Raw genomic sequence first — 19,685 nt, forward strand, 5'->3', positions numbered from 1 at the left:
TATTATAAATAACTCAAACATTTTACCAAAAATTTTATCTCCCTTTCTATTCTCAAATGCATCAACGAATTCACTTGTCCCCCAATGAATTCACTTGTCCCCTGAAAGAGACTAGAAACAGCCTTTATAAGTTGGAGCAGCCCAACGCTGAACCACCACAGCAAATCTAGCATTTGATGAGCTCCCCTGATTTGGCTGGAGCCTCAGTCCAAGTCAAGAGGGAAAGACAGGGGGCTTCCAAGCCAAGGGAAGGCTGCAGCCCACTCTGCTTGCCCCTGAACTTGGAGAAGAGTCAGATCTGCATATTGTTCTATAATTGCTTCTAGCAGTCTTCTCCCTGAGCATCGAGGCCCTGGCTCGTCAATGCTTTTGCTGTCTAAGAGACAGAAACGAATTCAAACCATAGTTCTGGGAAGGACTGCAGCTCTTTGGACCGTCTCCTTAAACACATTTCTTACTCCTCACTTTACCTTCCGATCTGAACAATCTCCTTATTATGTGCAGCAGAGATGCTAGACATACAGAATGCTAAGTGGAGGGATAGTCAGCCCGAAGGGGCAGAGAACTATTTGTCCTTAGCAGGGACACTGCTGCAGTGGCAAGCACGTCCCCCTTTCTCCTGGAAAATGTACTCCTAGTTCTTCATTGGGCCATTTCCTTCCAAGGGGGAAAAAAAAAAAAAACAAACTTCCCAGCTTCTCTTGCTATTCAGTACAGCAGGGAACTAATTTACTAATTGATGATCAATAAGGTATAAGGGAAAATGCTATATGGGATTTCAGAGAAGTCTCTTAAAATAGAGAAAGTATACCTATTTCTATCATCCTCCTTGTGTTTGCCTGGGATGTCAGTGCGAGGTTGGAGCTCAGGCAGTCTTCTTGGTTCACGAGGTGAGGATGGTGGCAGAGCATGAGGGCAGGTGCATGTGTGTGAACCTGAGTCGAGGCAGACCTGATGTCTACCTTCAGAGAGACCAACGGACCACTGAACTCCTAAACAACACTCAAGAAACTCCCTTTTTCAGCCAGTGTTACTTTCAACACTTTATTTGTAGCATAACCTCATCCTTAATGATCAATGTATCTACAAATGTCATCATGCTAAAGGTTTATATTATACAACTAGGTGAGGCTCAGAATTACTGTCTATATTTAACAGATGAAAAAAACTAAGGATTGTACATGTCCAAGTCAGAAATTCCAGTTTAGACTCCGGAACTTACAACATCCCTGTACATTGTGGGAGTGAATCTCTCCTTTATGCCTTTAGCTAATGTTAGAGTCTGTAAATCTCTTAATCTTTTTAAAATCCCCTTTTAAAATTAAGATTAAAACCTCTGCCTACTCTGTATACTACTGTGAGGACAAGTGGCTTTATTGTTGTGTAACCCACAGAGTCCCGGGGAAATAATCGCTCTCTAATTCATGTATGCAATCAAACTACTAAAATGTCCCCACAACATAGTTAGCGATTGTTCAGAAGACTTAACTTCTAGCACAGTCCAAAGGAACTGGTTTATACTGTCCTATCAAAACCAGTTTACAAAATCAAACTCCAAGTAATTAGCTTCCTGTTTTAGCAATCTCTTCTGTGTGGCACACACTGGGCTGGACTGGGTCTACCTACTTGGGTCCCAGTTTTTCCTTGTCCCCCTGTGCTTGCCTTTTAAGGACAGTGTCTGCTGTCAAGGAATGGTGGCATTGTGCATGCTGTGGGGTACTGACTCAGGAAAATCTCTCTGGGCCCATAATCTACAAGCAGTTCAACTGGGTTGCCTGTAAGAGGACTTTGCAATTTTAGAAAAAGGATCTGAGTAAGTTGTCCTGAGGTTCTATTGCTTGTTTTTTTTTTTTTTTTTTCTTCTTCTCATTTTCAAAAGTAATCACTGGGAGTTGCTTCAGCACTTGAGATCACCTATAAGATCCTGCAATCCTGTATAAACAGTGAGGCTGAAAAGGCTCAGTGGTTTCACCCTAGAGTCAAACAGGCGCAGACTGTCAATCAGAGAAGACTAAAGAATCACTTTAGCAAATCACACAATCCTTCTAAGCTCCAGTTTTCTCCTTAGCTGCAGAGATGTTTCAAGGAGGTAATTTGTGTGCTTAGTTTCCTGTTGCTGGTGTAATGATTTACTGAAAACTCTGGGGCCTACACTCAGGAAAATGTATTCTCAAATGTTCTGGAGGTCAGAAGTCCAGTCTAGTTCTCAGTGGGCCAATATCAAGGTGTTAGCAGAGCCTAGCTCCTTCCCAAAGCTCTAGAACCTTCTGTGCTCCTTGGGACTATTGGTAGAATACAGTCCCTGGAGGTCATGAGATCAAGGCCCTGTTCCTGTGCCAACAGTGCCTACTACAACCTACAATCCAGCCACACGCACAATGGTCCTTTTTGTTCCTCCCATCTGTCTGGGATCATCACATCTTTGAACATCACATCTCCTTGGCCATCCTTCTGTCCTCCTCTTCCTCCTTTAAGGACTCAGGTGAGTTTGGACCCATACAACTAACTCAAGTTAATCTTTCTATCTGAAAGCTTACCTTTTACCACTTGCTGTAACATAGCCACGTGGTTTCAACCTATGGACATGGGCCCTTCAGGGTTGTTATTGTGCTATCGCAAGCTGGGAGCACAGTATCTGGCAGATAGTAAGTACTTAATAAATAGTAATAACGGCTAGGACATATGCTTATTCTCTGCCAGGGATTGATCTCAGTGCTTTATGAATATTTATGCAGTTTGTCCATATAATCTTCTCAACATGAGGCATACACTGTCATCATTTCCACTAACAAATGAGGCCCAGAAAGATGGGGTCACTTCACTGAGCTAGTAAAAGGCAGAAGGAAAATGCAAGGCCAGGCCCTGGGGCTCTTGAATTATGCTTTTAACTCAGCTCATTCTACCTCTTCATTTCAATGCTATTATACAAACCAGTAAGCCTTGGCTGAAAGGAAACACCCGTGTTGTGTATGATTCGGCCCAGGGGCCAGTAGCATGTGTGTGCGCGCGCGCGCGTGTGTGTGTGTGTGTGTGTGTGTGTATCTCTGCATGTTCTGCATGATGCTGCCTTGCTTCTGGGGCTGGCATTCCTTTACCTTCTGGTTGGTTCTCCCCAGAGGACTGGGGAAGAAACCCCTTGCTACAAGACTGGCTTCTATATGGGGAGAAATTAGATGAGGGTTTGTCTGTTTTCAGACTCCACCAACGTGCGACTGTCACCATGAGAGTATCAGAGAACAAAACTACCACTGTGCTGATTCTTGAACACCTCCTGGCCCACTGAGATGCTATGGTACTGAGGCTCATGTGGAAGACCTGCTGTGACCTTATGGAATATGAAAAGGAATATGAAAAGGAAGTCGGCGGCCACTTGTGTGGACAAGAGAATACCTTTCTTGCTCTTGCACCACTGTGTCCCCCTTCTTCCAGAAAGACAGCGCCCTGGGGGAGGCCCTGGGTTTACAGTCCAGGCTCACCAGACTGCCCACCTGGGCCTGAACCAACTTCTTCATGGGATTCTTTGAAAAATCCGGAGCAGAGGCTGAAAAGAATGAAAGAAGAGAGAGAATGAGAGATCATCGATTTAATGAGCACTGGATCATGTTTTTAACTTCCTGTAAATCTGAAAGGTTGACAGTACAGCCGTGTTTAGATTTAACGTGACAGGCATGATGTTGGCACCAGATTTATTTGATTTATGGTGCACCACTCACGGGGGTTCACTGTTAAAAAAGAAATGTGTGCTATGGTGTTTGGGGCAGGCCTTAAATCTTGAAACAATTACTTTATGTAGGAATTTTTAATGTTGACTGTAAAGGCTTTAAAATAGCTCACTGAACTAAAGGAGATCACTTAGTACAGAAAAATTTTAAAAGCTCATCCCATGAAGATGGGGTTAGGACTTATCTCTGGTGACTTCCAGAGCACAGCACTTGGATAACCATTTGTGCAGAGGCAGTCTTGTACACTGTACAAGTGCTGGCAGCCTCTCTGTCCTCTGTCCACCAAATGCTAACATCACACAAGGGCCCCATCCCTCCCCCTACTTACAACCACCAATACTATCTCCAGGCATTTCCAAATACACTTTGGAGCAAGACTGTATTCTGTTGAAAGCCGATGCACTACCCCATCAGGGCCTTGTTACCCTCTGGCCATAAGGATTGGTCAGTGATAAGCAGATAGATGCATATGACTCAAATCAGGCTACCTGAGGCCACTGACCGCAGGGCTAGTGTTTGAGCTTAAGCTATTAAGAAAGCCATCATTTTTTTCCCCATGGATTGACTATGATAATAAACTCAATTTCTTGGGAAACTTCACATGGAACCCAATACCAATGATGATATTTGCACCCTAGATCAAGTTAGGCTGAAATCTGCAGTCTCCATTTAAATTGCATAGACTGATGAACTCCTTCTTCCTCCCCCTTTCATTCCCTCCCTCTACCTCCCTTCCTTCTTTCCTTGCCTATTTTATGCTATACCATAACAGGATAAAATGTTGAATTTTCCATCATTTGCAATTTTAGTGTCCTTTGGGAAAATTGTCCTAAACATGATAAAACATATCATTTCTCCTCTTATATCTTGTGCAACAAGAAGAAAAGAATTCATAATTCAGTTAGTGAAACCTTGGCTAATTAAGGCTTCAGTATGTCCAGTATTGTACGAGAATAAAGACAAAAGAAACCTCTTTGCAATCAAATGGTACTGATTCCAATTTCGGTATTTGCTTTGATGGCCCATCAGCAGGAAAGGCCCAGATCACTTTTGCTTTAAGAAGCATTCCTTCACCACAAACCTGGAGCTGGACAGAGATGGGTCAGGCCAACACTTTCTTCTTTCTGTGGATTTACTTCAACTTTTGGTTTCTAATTTTGTCCCTCATTACTACTTTTCCTTAGAAATCATTCAAATGCATGCTTTGGTTAGAAACCCTGAATAATCATGTTTGACACTCTAAGTGTTACTAGATGCAGGAATCCAATATGTAAAGCACATATTTCAGTTTCTGGCAAGAAGGGAGGATTCAAGAACAATGAAGAGCAGAGAAAATTGGTCTTACCAACAACCTTGAGTTCAGCACTGGAATAGACGAGGCCATGTTTGTTTTCTGCGATACACTGGAACATGCCAGAATCAGTCACATTTAAGTTTGATATTGTAAGGGCACCGTTTTCTATCTGTATTCTCTCCTAGACAATAACAAAAATGTCTTGCGCATGAGCAAAATTTTAGAAGAAAAAAATGAGCACTACTCACTATCATTTCAATCAGACACAACACGTCTACCTTTTTCTCAGTGTATTAATCGGGCTCACCTGAAATTGAACCTTTTCCTTCTTTGAAAGTTGAGAGACACACTGGAAATATGAATAAGCATCATATAGCCCCAAAGTACATTAGTAAAATAAATAATAAAGCCAGAAGTAAAATATGGAAGTCCTTTTATTTTTAACCCATGTTAAAGTTTCAGACTTTAAAGGATGTTCCATTGCATCAACTGAAAAGATTTTCACTACAATTTTTTAAAAACCATGTGAGTTGGAAAATTATAAATTTATTGTATAAAAAGTGTTCTTGAAAACACACATATTTACCACGGTTTTTTTTTAAAGAAGTATGGATAATTATGTCTAGAAATGCAAAGGAACATAATTGGCTGAGTAAAAAAAAAAAAAAAAAACAGCCAAGATTACATAGCTAGAGAGCAAAGGTGAATCAGAAAATCAGTGCTCGGGTAACAGGGCAACCAAGTAATAGATATAACAATTATTCTCCAGAGGCCATACAAGTTGAAATACAGAAAAACTTTCTCTATTTGATTAAAGGAAGACCTTCTCTGGTTTCAGTACCAAAACCATAGTGTATTATTTTATAGACTAAGTTCACAAAACCACAAATCACCCTTAGCCAATGAAAATATGCAAAGTTGCAAATATCTTCTCATTGGCAGACTGGGTACTTGACTGGGTTATTATTCTCCATTCATTCCACTCCTGAGATACAAAGGAAAAGAGTGAAAACCACCAGTCCCTTTTGGTAGTGGGAACTAGAGAAAGCATTCAGGTAACACAGAGCAGGCTGAGGGCAGAAGGACAGGCAGGCTCTCTTACCTCAAGCACCAGGGCATCTCCATTCTTCAACCACCGGTAGGAGGGCTTGGGCTTTCCACTTGCCCGACATTCCCAGTAAAGACTCTCCTCCACAGCCATTTCCACGTCTTTTATGAGCTGAACCAAATGAGGCTTTGCTGTAAAGCAAACAGCAAATAAAAAATAAAAGCCTTATCCAGGTAAGTATAAATGAATATTAGGCTCCAGGTATCAGATTAAAGTGACCAGGAAGACAGAATCATATTTAATCCACTAAGTATCTACTGAGTAGATGTATAAAATTTGAAGATGGATGCTGCGATCTCTCATTCCCTAAGCCAAATTCATTAAGCTTCTAATTCAGTTTTCCAAACTCTTTGATCTGTATGATATTCTTCAGGTGTCTTTTAATAGAGAGTAATGCAGGTACACAAAGTTGATTTTTTTTCAAGTGTATTTCTGAATTATGAGATCACAAGTGATGACAACTTAATAAGTGATTGACGGTAAAATGCTGGTCTTCATTAGGAACTAAATATTAATTTTCATAGGAAAAAATTTCTATAACTGAGTAAAACAATTCCCATCAAGTTAGAAATAACTCATAATTAAATACAAACCAGTGAACATCTCAGGAACCTCTGAGTGAATTAAAATGAAACAGCAAAAGATGGATAAATTGGTTTCACTTGAATCATATGATATTTTTACCGGAAAGAGAAGAAACTGATGCAGCTTAAATTATGTATGCAAATCAGTTGGATCGAGTAGATTAATCATTTCCATTTATGTTTTACAAGGTATTTGGAAATTCTTTTTACAGATGAAAGCAATGTGCCACTTGCCATGGAAGCCACTCAATATACACAGTGTATTCCGCCAAGTCTCAGCTTGCAATCTAGATCCCAAACTGGGAGGTGAGATGTCTTACTGGTTTCACGTTGCATTATGCATGCGATGTGTACTGTGGACTCGTATTTGCATTCCCCATATGGAAGAACAGTTTATCTATTTCTATTTAATTGCGACCATGGGAAGATTTGTCTCTCCATTTCTATCTCATAAAATTGCTTTTTTGTAAATGAAATTGAAATGAAACTAGTGCTATTTAGCTTTTACCAAAAATGTACCACCCTAAGTTTTTCCTTGTTTATTTTTTGTTGTTTTGTTTTTGTTTTTTATCTGTTTTATATAAAACTACTTGCCCAATATGAAGTATAGTTCAGTCCAAAATCACTGCTCTCTACTTTATATTACAACACGTTTTCCTTTTTCAGGAATTACCATGCTGAAATGGAATGAGATCTCAAATAAACTCATGGGTAAGATTTTGATGGAGATTTGAGTTTCCAGCAAAAATTTCCAAGCAATGTCCATATTAGTATTCTTCTTCTCCAAATGGGAGGATCATTTGCTGGACCAAGCCAACCATGGGATCATAACTGTCATATTAATCACAGTTTCCTCCTTTATCCATCACATGAGATCCAAATATTTTATCAGACCACGTTTTACATGAAATATTAGAACAGACAGAGAACTACATGGCATTTATTGAATGCACAATCTTAGTCTTCTAAAATGGAAACTTCCATAAAACTCTCTATGTCTTTAATTCATGATTTATTTCTTAGGTACATATCATATTATCTATAAAACAGACTAAAGCAAGAGTCTACCTTCTTTATGAAGTACAGCAGATGCTATTGGTTTTCTATTGTGCATTATTTTCTTCTTTTTCTTACTTCTAAAATAACCTCATGTTTTCATTCTCTCTCTGCTCACCTTTCCCATAAACCCCAAGGAAACTCCACCTTCCACTGTGTTCCAGAAGGAGGATCTTACATTAGTTTCCCTTACAGTGACTGCTTTATGGGTAAACATGCAGCCAAAGGGATCTGAGGAGCAGGTGGCTAGACACCTCATCCCTCCCGCCACTGGACTGCTCCTCACTGTTGGTGGCCATTTTGGATTATAGCAGATGCCAACTTGTGGAAAAAGGAAAAGGACAAATGAGGAGAGAAAAGTAAAAATAAGAGACTGAGCCACAGTCTGATGACAAATTCCTGTTTCCCATCATCTGAGACATATAGTGCTTTATGACTGAGGCAGGGATTCTGCTACAGAGGGGTAAAGACACTACTGAAACATGAAGACAGCTGGACTTTGCTGTGCACTCTCTCCACGGTCACTTCTTTTCCTGGGAGGAAGGAAAAAAAGACACTAGCCTACGTAGGAACAAAGGTGACTTCCTTTGTGGGGGCCTTTGAGCTGTACAGCCATGTGAGTTAAGTGCTCATCTTCTCCTTACCACCTCCACCATTCCCACGTTGTCCCACCAACTGAGACCTGGACACCTGAGATGCTTCCCTCCATACCCAACTCCTTGTGTCAAAGAAGAGACAATCACAAGACAGAAGGACTTGCGCTACCAGTTCAGGTCTGTGTTTCATCTCTGACAGATCATAAAAGCTCAGGGCAACATAGCAAGTATGGATCTCGTCAGAGCTGTTGCTTTCACAGGCTTCAGATTTTTGATGGGGACCTGAGAAGCCCTACCATTTCAGTAACTGTCTGTGTACCCCGCTCGTCCCTGTAACATCCCCATGTGCTAACCAGGTGGGCACTGCACACTGCTTCAGTTCTCAGTTTCCAAAACAAATAGACCATAATGCAATTTGCCTTTCACAAAATTGGTGAGTGCGCACTAGTTTTTACAATGTCTCTAATGATTAAATTGCAAATTCGTATTCAATGAGCTTACATTTATACGTATTTTACAGATGCAATTTGTAAAATCATGTATTTATACTTTCTAAATCATATTTTCATCAAAACCAAGGGGCTTGTATTTTTTTAAAACAAAAGGAAATTGGAAATGAATTTTGAAAAGAAAAAGACAATCTAATTTTCCTCCAAAGAGACTCCATATAAGGGTAACATTATTATTCTTTCCTTATCCAAATTGAGCAGTACATCAAATAAATGTGATTACAAATTAAAGGCAGCAAATAGAGTACAAATACATTATTGTACAGGACCAAATAATACTGATAAACTCAACAAGATTCTGAGTTTATTTGGATTCTCTGATACAGTAATTGTAATTCTTCCCAGTAGGCAATTTTTTCTGCTTAGAAAAAGACAAGAAAGAAAGATATAAAACCTCCTTTCATAGAGAAGAGAGCAGACAGAAAGGAGATCTCTCTCTAATGTATTAAGGGTATGAAAGGTCATTCTTAAAAAAGTATGAAATACTTCATTACCATATGAATTATTTTAAAATGCAAAGGGAATAAATATCCAACCTATTGCATATTTTTATTTCTTTTTAATTCCTTCCTGCCATGACAGATGTCCATCCTCACTGAGCAGAATAAGAAAGAATAAAATGCAGAACAAGTTAAAAATGGAGATTCTGCTACAATCTCCCCACAATTTGCAAATCCAATTTGCCCAGGCCAGGGATGCTCACCATAGTAGGTGAGACGCCCTCTGGCCACATTTTTTCCTCGTGAATTCTCAGCGATGCATTCATAGGAGCCTGCATCTTCCTGCTGGAAGGTAGGGATTTCAAGCACACCATTGAACTTCCTCAATTTGATTTTGCTGGGGAAAGGCATCCCATCACTTCTTCTCCAGTTAATCTGGGGTACAGGGCTAAGAAGAAAATCATCAATTGGTTTGCTATTGTCTGGAAGCCTTTTGGACTTGAAAAAAAGAAAGCTTTGGTTAAGATAGATCCAAAGTGGTGGGTTTCAAATGCATAACATTCCAGTTTTCACTTACGCACATGAGGCCAAAAGATTTAACCCTTGAAGTTGATATTTTAACAAAAATAGACTGCATTTTTCTTGACTAAATTCATGATCTACAGGAAAAAACAAAAAACGAAGCCTAAAATATATAATACAACAAATGGACACAAGAAAGAACACCATTTTAGTTCATGAAATTAGGCAGGCATAGTAATTTTCTCCAAATCATCTTGAAAATTTCAAATTACATTATATATGTATACTATATATGCATATTTTTTCCTGCATTATTTCCTTCCTTCTAAATGTAAGTAATTTTTAGAAGTAAAGGGAAGCCTATCACAATCCACCCCAATCTCCTACAGCAACCCAGTGGTAGAGCACACAGACGAACATAACAAAACTTACTTTCCAAGGGCAAAACATTCCAATTTCACAGTTGAACCTTTAGCTGCCGGGAGAGTTTCTGGAAACTGAACTTCAATTTTGGGCTCGTATTCACCCATCACACCTGTGAATCCAGAATATTAAGTTAATAGTGCTGCCTTTGAAATTGCCTTGTTTTCTTAAATGAAACTTTATTTTGCTCCATGGGGAACTAGCTTTTTGTGGTGATTTAAGTTACTCACTGGTGCTAACCTGGCTCAAACATGCAACATTAATAAGCACTTAAGAACTTGGAATTCTCAGATTCATAAGTATTTACAAGTTGTCCCATTACAGGGAACACCGTGCATTTTATACTGTAGAAAATGGGAGGTTTCTGTCACTCTGTATTCAATGTGGACATTTGTAGTCAAACTGAAATAAACAATGAATGCATTGAGACTTCCTGAAACTTCCTAAGGAACAAAAATTATAGTGGAAAATTTACTTCATGGAACCCCAGTAGCATAGACACCAACCTTAAACTTATTAAATGGATCCCTGGAGTCAAGAAATAGTGACTTAATAAACAGGAGAGGTCAAACTCAATTTTAAGGGCCTGGAAGGTGTTTCCATACTGTGTGTTCTGGCATTGTACCCTATTAGATGTGACTTAGTTAAAATGGGTCCCTAGCTAAGGGGCAGCAAATCTGCTCCCACTGCTGCTCACAGACTCTTAAAACAGCAGCCATGGAGGTGTTGATGAAGCAGATTTTTAATTTTGTTTTTCAGTGATGCCTTTTAATCTCTAAAAAAATACTCAGCACTTTAGGAACCTCCAGTGGGCAAGTCAGAGCAGGTGACTTCCTGGGCTTGATGGGAGCAAAACCTGGGTCCCAGCTCTGGGTCCTCAGGCCTGCTTCAGTGCTCCCCTGCTGCCATCTTGAAATTCTTCATGATCTTTAAATGAGGAACCCCTGTTCCATTTGGCAGTGGTCTATGAAAGCTATGGAGGAGGTCCTGAGTAAGGATTATGTAAAGGACCTAGGGTTTATGTAATTATTTCTGTCACCTACTCATCAATAATCTTTGCCCCCTCTGAGTGATAATTTTTCCAGATATATTTCTCACTTTTCCTAGCTTGCTTCTGCCTGTAGTCAGGACCCTATTTGCAGTCAGAGGACACTGAAACATTTCCTACCATCAGAGCGCAGCATCAGGGGAGTGGGGGAGCCCAGCACTCTGGCATGCGTCACCATATTTGTCACTACGCAGGTGTAATTCCCCACATCAGATGGCTCCACCTTGGCAATGTAGAGGTGCCCTGTCTCTTGAGAGACGAATCTCCGACTATCTTCTTCAACAAATGATGGATATTCATTGAAGATCCAAGCATAGGATAGTTCTAACAAAAGTTGGGGGAGAGAGAAATAAATTCCATGATTAAAGTCAGTTTCTCACAGGAGACCTGAAATATACAAAATTACCTTCGCTTCAAAGGCATGCTGGGTGGTTTTGCTGTGGTACCAGAAGAGAAAGAGATGAAATGATTCTGCATTCCTTCTCTGCTATGATGGAAACAGTTGATCAGCATCCTCTGGGAGCCATGGTATTGCTCTCAGCACCACCTCTACTCCACAGGCCTCCTAACCAGCCTCTGACCTGGGTCTTCCTCCCTTTTAGCCTGTACTTCTGTACTGTGCATTCTATGCTATTTCAAAATTACCAACAGAATCAAGGCAATTCTGACATCAATCTTTGCACAACTTTCTATCTTCTTGGGAATAATGCATAATTGCTTAACCTCAGTGGGAGTCCCTTCAGGGCCAAGTCCCTGCTCAAAGTCTCTCAAAGCCTCTCTTTTTGTTTCCTTCACTTTCAACATTGTTATTGTTTGGATGTGCAGTGCCCTCCCAAAACTCCTAACTTAATGCAGAAATATTCAGATGTAAAATGACCAGATTGTCAGAGCTGCAATCTTAACCATCCATCTTACTTTTGATGGACTGATTGGGTGGTCACTAGGCAGGAGGGGTAGGGCTAGAGGAGGTTAGTCGCTGGGGTATGTTGTGGAAGAGTATATCTTCTTGCAGTAGGTTCCCCCTGCCCTCTCTCAGCTTCCTGGCTACCATGAAAAGAGCAGAACCTCTCCATCAAGTTCTGCCCATCTCAGGCTCAGAGCAGCCTCTAAAACTGTGAGTCAAAATTAACTTTCACCTCCTCTAAGTTGTTCTTGTCAGATATTTTGATCACAGTGACAGACACCTGATTAACAAACACCAAACCACAGTCTGCTGACTTCCACAGGGTCTGCAAAATTTCTCTCCAACGTCAGGAATCAACTCCTCAAGGAAGATTTCCTTAAAGGTCCTTATCTCAGTTGGGCTCCTATATAGGGCAACCCAAGGCATCTTTCAGGGAATGCATTTATCACCCAAGAAGTCATGATCTATTTACTTATCTGTCTTCCTATCATGTGATTAACAAGTAATGCTAATTTTACTCCAACTGTTTCTCTTTCTCCTCAAATTAGGAGTGGAAGTCAGTCATCAGGCTTCATTTCCAAGTTCTTGAAGCATCCAAAGGCATTTAATAAGTCCTTGATCAACACTTGTTAATTAAGGATGAATTCATGCTACTGACTATGCAAGTAAAGTCTGCTATGAGTGTTTCCATGAACTTCAGGGCCTATGAAAAGCAACTTTATGCAGAAGAGCTCTTGTTCTCTGCAATAACAGGGGCTAAATAATACCATGCTGCTTGGTTCTAGTTGGCTGAGATCGTTCAGATGCCAGTGGGTATTGAAGCACAGTAGCTGTGCATGGCTCCTGGACTCCTACTTCTCTGCTCGATTTTTTTTTTTAACAGTTGTATTGATCTTACCGTATTGGTTAAATAATTTAATGTTTTCTTGAAAACATTAAATTATTGGAAAATAGGTACAAATAAAAATAACTAATAAGTGACAAGTTCAAAGGCATTTAATGTAACATTTCGATGGTTAAAGATCTTTGAATGTGGTAGGGTTAGGGACAGGAAACCATTATACAGATCAGACAGGGCCAATGTGTGTGATTTGGAGGAGAACTAGAATAAGTCGAAGCAGAGTGACAGGTGACAGTCTTGCATGACTAAAGAACAAACCTGGAAGGACAAGAGAACTCTCAGCAAAAAAGGAATAAAAGCACTGCAGGTACAGCCTAGGGCATGTGAAAGGCCAAAATGGAGAAAGCTTGCCAAGAACTTGGAAATGAAGACTGACGACTGACTTCCACTCCCAAGGCAAACATAAATGCTCGGTGTCTCCCAAGATCAGCCAATGAGCCGCGAAAGGAACGCTCAGAAATCTAGTTTTAAGGTTGAACTGATTTTTCAGTCATGTTAGTAAAGCATGTTTCATGAAGGTCTAATGAGTCAGGCGCTAGGTTGTGAAATATGAAGTTGTCTACTGAGTTGTATGAAAATAAAATGTGTTGCAAGCCTCCACCCAGAAGTTACTCTCACGCCTAAACTGATTCCTATTTAACCACCGTTACAACAGTACTGAATGAACAATAAAGACAAATAATGCTGATAGAGTAGGCTGAATTTATTCTATAACTGTTAAAACTAGCAGCTATTGTTATCTATAGCCCTCTGGGGTCTTTCTGCTGCTCTCAGTATCCAGACCTATGTAACATCCCCAATGCCCACAGCCTCACCATGCTTGAAGGGAGGCAAGGGAATGTGCTCTTCTTCCCAAAGTGTTCTGTATGTGAAATCAATATGGCTGCCCTCTCTCTTTCCTGAGGCAGCCAGAAACTTCTATGGCTCCCCAACATGGAACACTTTTACTGGGCATTTGGATTAAGAAGTCAACTTATTAAACTAATTTATGTTAAAATGAGAACAGGTGATGGAGAGAACTCACAATCTGCAGCAGAAAATTCTGGTAAATTCATACAAGAGAACATCAGAGAGCAACGAGAATACAGGGACAATAGCTTTGTGCAACAAATAACCCAAATGTAATTTTAACTGAAAATATTCAACATTAAAACAATATATGTAAGACTATATTTATAGGCTTTCTTTTAATTCTAAAATTAATATTGGTAATATTTAAATGCTGTTAAAGTGTTCTATTATTATAGAGATTATGATGGTTTTGTCTATATGACATAGGAATGGTTGTTAGGAAAAATAGAATGAAGAAATCACATTAAAATCATTTTGAGTTGTTCCCTAAGTGCGCATGAATCCATAAATATGGAAAAAATCCAGGAGATGACTCTGGCAGACAGAGATGTTCCACTCGGTTGTCATTTTAGGAGAACCCACCACATAGAACACAGTTGACCCCAGCCTTTGCCTGCAGTCCTGTGGGGGGTGGCCACGCACCCCCAGGGTAGCGCAGAGCTTTCTGACTGGCACAGGATTTCTCCAACTGGCAGCTGTGGCTCGAGCACCCCATCACCATGGCCATGGTGTTCTCAGAGCTGGGCAGCAGTCTTTCTTCCTGTAAGGCTTTCCTCCTCTTTCTTTGTACACAGATATGGGAACCCAGTATCTGTGAACTTAGCCTGTTTCTGTGCTGTCCCCCTCACCCTTCACAGGTACTTCTCCAGTATTTTATTTTTTTCTCTTCAAGTCTGATCTTTTAACTGCATTATGACTTCTGCTTTTAGGGAATCGAGGAGATAAAGGTTGCTGAAATTGAGTCACAGACTCTTCTGTACTTGGAATGTCCCTCCCTTTGGATCTGCAGGAAATGTCCATCTGCAATGACTTCCTTTCCTAGGGATCACTTCCTCTCTTCACTTTCACCAAATTGATCCCCTGTGCTCACCCTAGGCTCTCCAAATATGCACAGCCTGACCTGACTGACAGATAGACCTTGCCCTTCAGACAAGGGAGGGTCATAGGCAACCCAGTCCGCAGTAGCATCCACTGACCCTGTCCGGATGCCCCACCACAGGAAGAAGAAAACAATTCTCCATTTATGGGGCCCTCACCACTGTGGTGAAGCCCCAAACCTCCCACATAACTTGAAAGAGCTGCTGAATAATAAAATGGTCTTCCTCTGTAACAGCCTCAGAAAACCAAGGCAGTAAAGATCCTCAAATGGGATGAAGAAAAACTAACATGATTTTCAGGAAAGATCAGGAGAAGAAACAGCAGAAACAGGAAGAGGAGAGGAGCACTGGGGCTAGAAGCGGTCATGCTGAAATTCGAATCTGAGACGGAGGCAGGAAAGCAGAAGTATGCCCTTGGAGTGCTGGGAACAATGAGGTAAACGTTTGAGAGAGAGTTTGGGCCTAATGCTGGTGTGGCAAACACAGTATCTGCCCCAGAAGTCCACATCCTATCCCTGAAACCTGGGAACCTGTAACCTGGCACAGCAAGAGGAACATTGCAAATGGAATTAAAATAAGGAGGTTGAGATGGGAAGATTGTCTTAGACTTCATGGGAGGGTCAAATGTGATACTAAGGGTCCTTAAAGAGAAAGGCGGGGTGTTTAAGGCCAAAGAAAAAAAGATGTACAGAAAGAAGTAGGCGAGGGAGTCAGAGAGAGGCATCTCAAATGTTGTGACCTGGGACTGAAGACAATGGGAAAAACTGAAAGTGGCCTATGGAGGCCAGAAAAGACCAGGGTCTAAATCTCCAAAAGGAGAGTGGCCCTGCCACCTCCGGACACCTCGATGTTAGTGCCATTCACCCCTGTTGGACCTCTCTTCTCCAAAAGTGTAACACAATAATTGTGAGTTTTTATAAGTGACTAAGTTTACAGTAATTGGTTACAGTAATGACAGGAAACTAACATAAATGATACCAGCTAATAACAATTGAGAATTTATAATGTGCGACATACCACGCTAAATGCTCTAGATAAAATTTACAAAGGAAAACAAATGAGCAGAGACAAAAAAAAACTGGAGGAAGCCTGTATTGGGAAAGCCCAACGCAGAAGCAAGCAAGATCAATGTAATGCAGGGAGGGAGTATCAGAGTATTCAAAAAGAGGCAGATAGATGTCAAACTACAGCAGTTCAAACCAAATGAATTAGTGATTATTTTTTTTTTACAGAACTTCAGACCCTTAAAGACTCATGGAAGAGAATCAAATCTGCATTTAATATGGTTTTGTGTCATGAGAGGTCTGCAAAAATTTGTAGCACCTACCTTTGTTTATAGACTTTGTCTTTGAGATGGAATGAAACATAACTTTTATGTCTTAGATCTGCACTAACTTTTCATTTATTGCCTGCATGAGAATGTTAAAATATATAGGGCCTCACTCTAAAAGCAGTTGAGAACTGTGTGATATATTGCATTCTGAATAAAGTAAAAAGTATCTGTTATAATACTATCAGAGTTTACTTATCATAAAAATCTGCATTTGCAATAAATGTTAATTGTATACTGCAATGGAAAATATATATCACTTCAGCATTCTTTGGAGGTTTTTCAGGATCATTTTATGTACTATGATAAATAAAAAGCTGTAATAAAAATGGTAATTTTATATACTCAAATGAGCTAGACTTTACAGAACCTTTCACAACCTCTTGAGTAAATCGTAAGCACATTATGCCAAAACAACATGGCCAGTGGGCTCTCTATTAACAATGCTATGTGAATATTAGGAATATGAAATATTTTTTATTAGCTAAGAGGATTTACCGATCAAAGTCATAAATTAGGAAAATAAAGTACTGACAATCTACTTTGTAAAAGTAATATGTGATGAATGATTTCAGTTCTCTGGCCACACTCCTACTCAGGTCACTCAAATATAAAACCAGTCAGTTTAACATGAAATATGTCACTCTAGTGTTTACCTGCAGAAATATTAATACACATGCTGCTGGCACTTAAGGGTTTATTTCTAGTTCCATTATAAAATTCCATTATGAGGGAGATTTAATCCTTTGCCCAGGCATTTTCTAGAAGAAATTCTGTCAAACAAAATTGCAGTTTGGCAAAATTGTAAAAGTCACTTGGGCCATCTTCTGTGGTGCCAACTGGGAAGTCTGACCTACTTTAAAACAAGACATATTTAAAAGTGTGTGCAGGTCTGCCTGATGTCAGTCAAGATTCTTGTCACTCACATAGCTGGGAAGAGAATTCTGCTCCAGTGCTTACAGATGACACTTCCTGGGCAGAAGGTCTGTTGCAGTACATATTCAACAAGCTAAAACACCATGATGGAAAATGGGAGATGACTGAAGGTTTGAAGGACAAATGGCCAGTGGTCAGGAAGACGTCTATACTGAAGGGTGCAATGTAGCTGGCCTGCTAACGTGCCAGGGGGTCCTTTCAAAACCTGTTTTATAAATGGTTACTTTGGAGGCAAGATGACCATAGAGAATGGGTTGCTAGTTCAGACTATAAACATCTACCAAATCCATTCTGATCTGGAGTGCCTCTAAGTCGGACTTGTGTGGGTGCTAAGATAAAGAGAACCATGAAAGGAACCGGATTTCCTTTCTTCCTTCTTCCTCACGGCTGGTGTGCACTGGTATGGCCAGGGGTCAAGACTAGACTCTTGCCTCCTTTGTAAACAAAGCATTTTGAAGCAAACTCACATGCGTTCAATCACTCTGGTCTGCCTGTGGCTCCTTGCATGCCATGACTGCAGAATTGAGCAGCTGCGGCACGGACTACATGGTGGGTAAAGCTTTCAATATTTATCTGACCTTTCAAGAACTTTTCTGACCCCACTCCAGGTCAGTGTTATCTAAAGACCAAGTTAAGAGCCTGGCAATGTCCTTGCTGTCCTCCGTTACCATACCAGCTCTTTTTGTCGGCGATCATGTTGTCCTGACTCCCTCAGGGAGCTCCTGCGCGTCCCCTGACATGGGAGTACTCCACAACTCCAGTCTCTGTCTCTTGTTTTAGTGACAGCCTTACTGAGCACACGTGGGCCATTCCACAAGGTCACAGACCCATCCAGTAGAGGATGCAGTATTCTGACACACTCTGTTACCACCATTTTTAGTCCCACCCTTGTCTTTTAGGATTGTAGTGTTTTCTGTGGGTGCCAGCCTCATCCATCCTCCTCTGACTCTCCAAGACACCGCCATCCCTTGTCTTTCTTTTAAATGCTTCCTGCAGGAGGCTTTGCTCTTAACAAGTGACTCCACCGTTTTCCTGGTCCCATAAGGATCTAGCAGCATCTTTGGGATGATCAAGTGAAGCTCTTTCCTCCATATTTGTTAGTGTGGAATCACAGAGAGCACGTCTAAAACCATTTTATGTATTTGTGTGCGTACATGAATTCTTTTTCTCATAAAGGATTTATTTATTTTAAATTAACTTTCCTTTTCTAATCACCAGGTCAAGTTATATGGGTAGGATTGAGCCTGCCCTTCCCTCTTTCTCCAAGGAGATCTCAAGATGAGGTGTTGGACGTTTGGGCCATACTCAGTGACTCTCAAAGCATGATGTTCAACAACGGCTTGGAATAAATGAGGAAGACAAGCAAAACCACTGCAAGGCATTTAGTTCCTTCCACAAGCTGCCCAAGAAATATAGCAATTGCCAAAGAAGAGACTTTAATTGTTCACAGGGAAAAATGAGAGCTGACCAGATCGACACAGAGTTACTGTGATGCTTTATGAAGACCTGGCAATGCCCTCAGGTCACAGACCCAGCAATTACCATAATCCCCAGCCTATACATAGATGGACTTGGTGTAAAGGGAGGGGACTTCAGAAGAGAACCCCAAATGATAATAGTGGCATTTAATATAGAACACACTTTGTATTTTTTTCTATGCTTCCTCACCTTTGTTATAAAAATGCACCTTTTCCAAAGAATTCAGATTCAGTGAAAAACGGGTTAAAGCAATCTGAGAGGAGCTCCAAACCAACACAATGCAGGAGACTAGAAGTTTTGTTGCCAATAGCTGCCTGAACACTCAAATGAAGCATTCTGCGGTGGCACATGGTGCACCTGGCATGCGCCATCTGACATGCATGTTGGTATGCACATCTCACATATTCACTAGAGCGCTGTCTGGCTGGCACCTATACTTTCTTCTGTACTTATAGAGAACAATGGATGACTTTTTATAACTTCAGTGACAGTAAATAACATTTTCTTTTTAAGTAGAGTCCAGGAGAAAGTAAAGAATCTTACAGCTCATGGGAGTGCTAATTGGAGCCAATTATAATTTGATTGACCTGCCTTGCTATTAAAATGATATGCAAAATTTACACTGCCCTTGCAAAATGGAAATTTTCTTCAGAACAAGCTAACGAGAGGAAGCCCACCCTTTAATGAATCCAGAGGTGGTACTTTTGGGCTATAATTCCCACATCAACCCTCACAAGCTAATTCTGGAGAGAGGCTGTAGAGGGCTGCAAATGATACAAAAGAACCCTGTAGATGGGGAAAATGTGCAATAAAATAACTGAAGTAATTAAGGACTAGGGAATAAAGGAACAGCATCACAATAACTGTCCATTCCTCATTAGGTC

General features: G+C 40.6%; 1 protein-coding gene across 1 annotated transcript in view; it reads right to left on the bottom strand.

Moving 5' to 3' along the window:
• Cntn3 (contactin 3) overlaps nucleotides 1-19,685 on the bottom strand; it is a 212,956-nt gene that overhangs the window by 76,516 nt on the left and 116,755 nt on the right. The window contains exons 5-10 of the mRNA XM_026392682.2: nucleotides 11,423-11,626; nucleotides 10,264-10,366; nucleotides 9,573-9,757; nucleotides 6,119-6,255; nucleotides 5,068-5,197; nucleotides 3,391-3,541 (exon numbers count right to left, since the gene is read on the bottom strand). Of these exons, the coding sequence (XP_026248467.2) occupies nucleotides 3,391-3,541; nucleotides 5,068-5,197; nucleotides 6,119-6,255; nucleotides 9,573-9,757; nucleotides 10,264-10,366; nucleotides 11,423-11,626 (910 nt within the window). The remainder of the gene's footprint in view (nucleotides 1-3,390; nucleotides 3,542-5,067; nucleotides 5,198-6,118; nucleotides 6,256-9,572; nucleotides 9,758-10,263; nucleotides 10,367-11,422; nucleotides 11,627-19,685) is intronic.

This window comes from Urocitellus parryii, chromosome 16 (assembly GCF_045843805.1).
Source record: "Urocitellus parryii isolate mUroPar1 chromosome 16, mUroPar1.hap1, whole genome shotgun sequence".
NCBI lineage: Eukaryota > Metazoa > Chordata > Mammalia > Rodentia > Sciuridae > Urocitellus > Urocitellus parryii.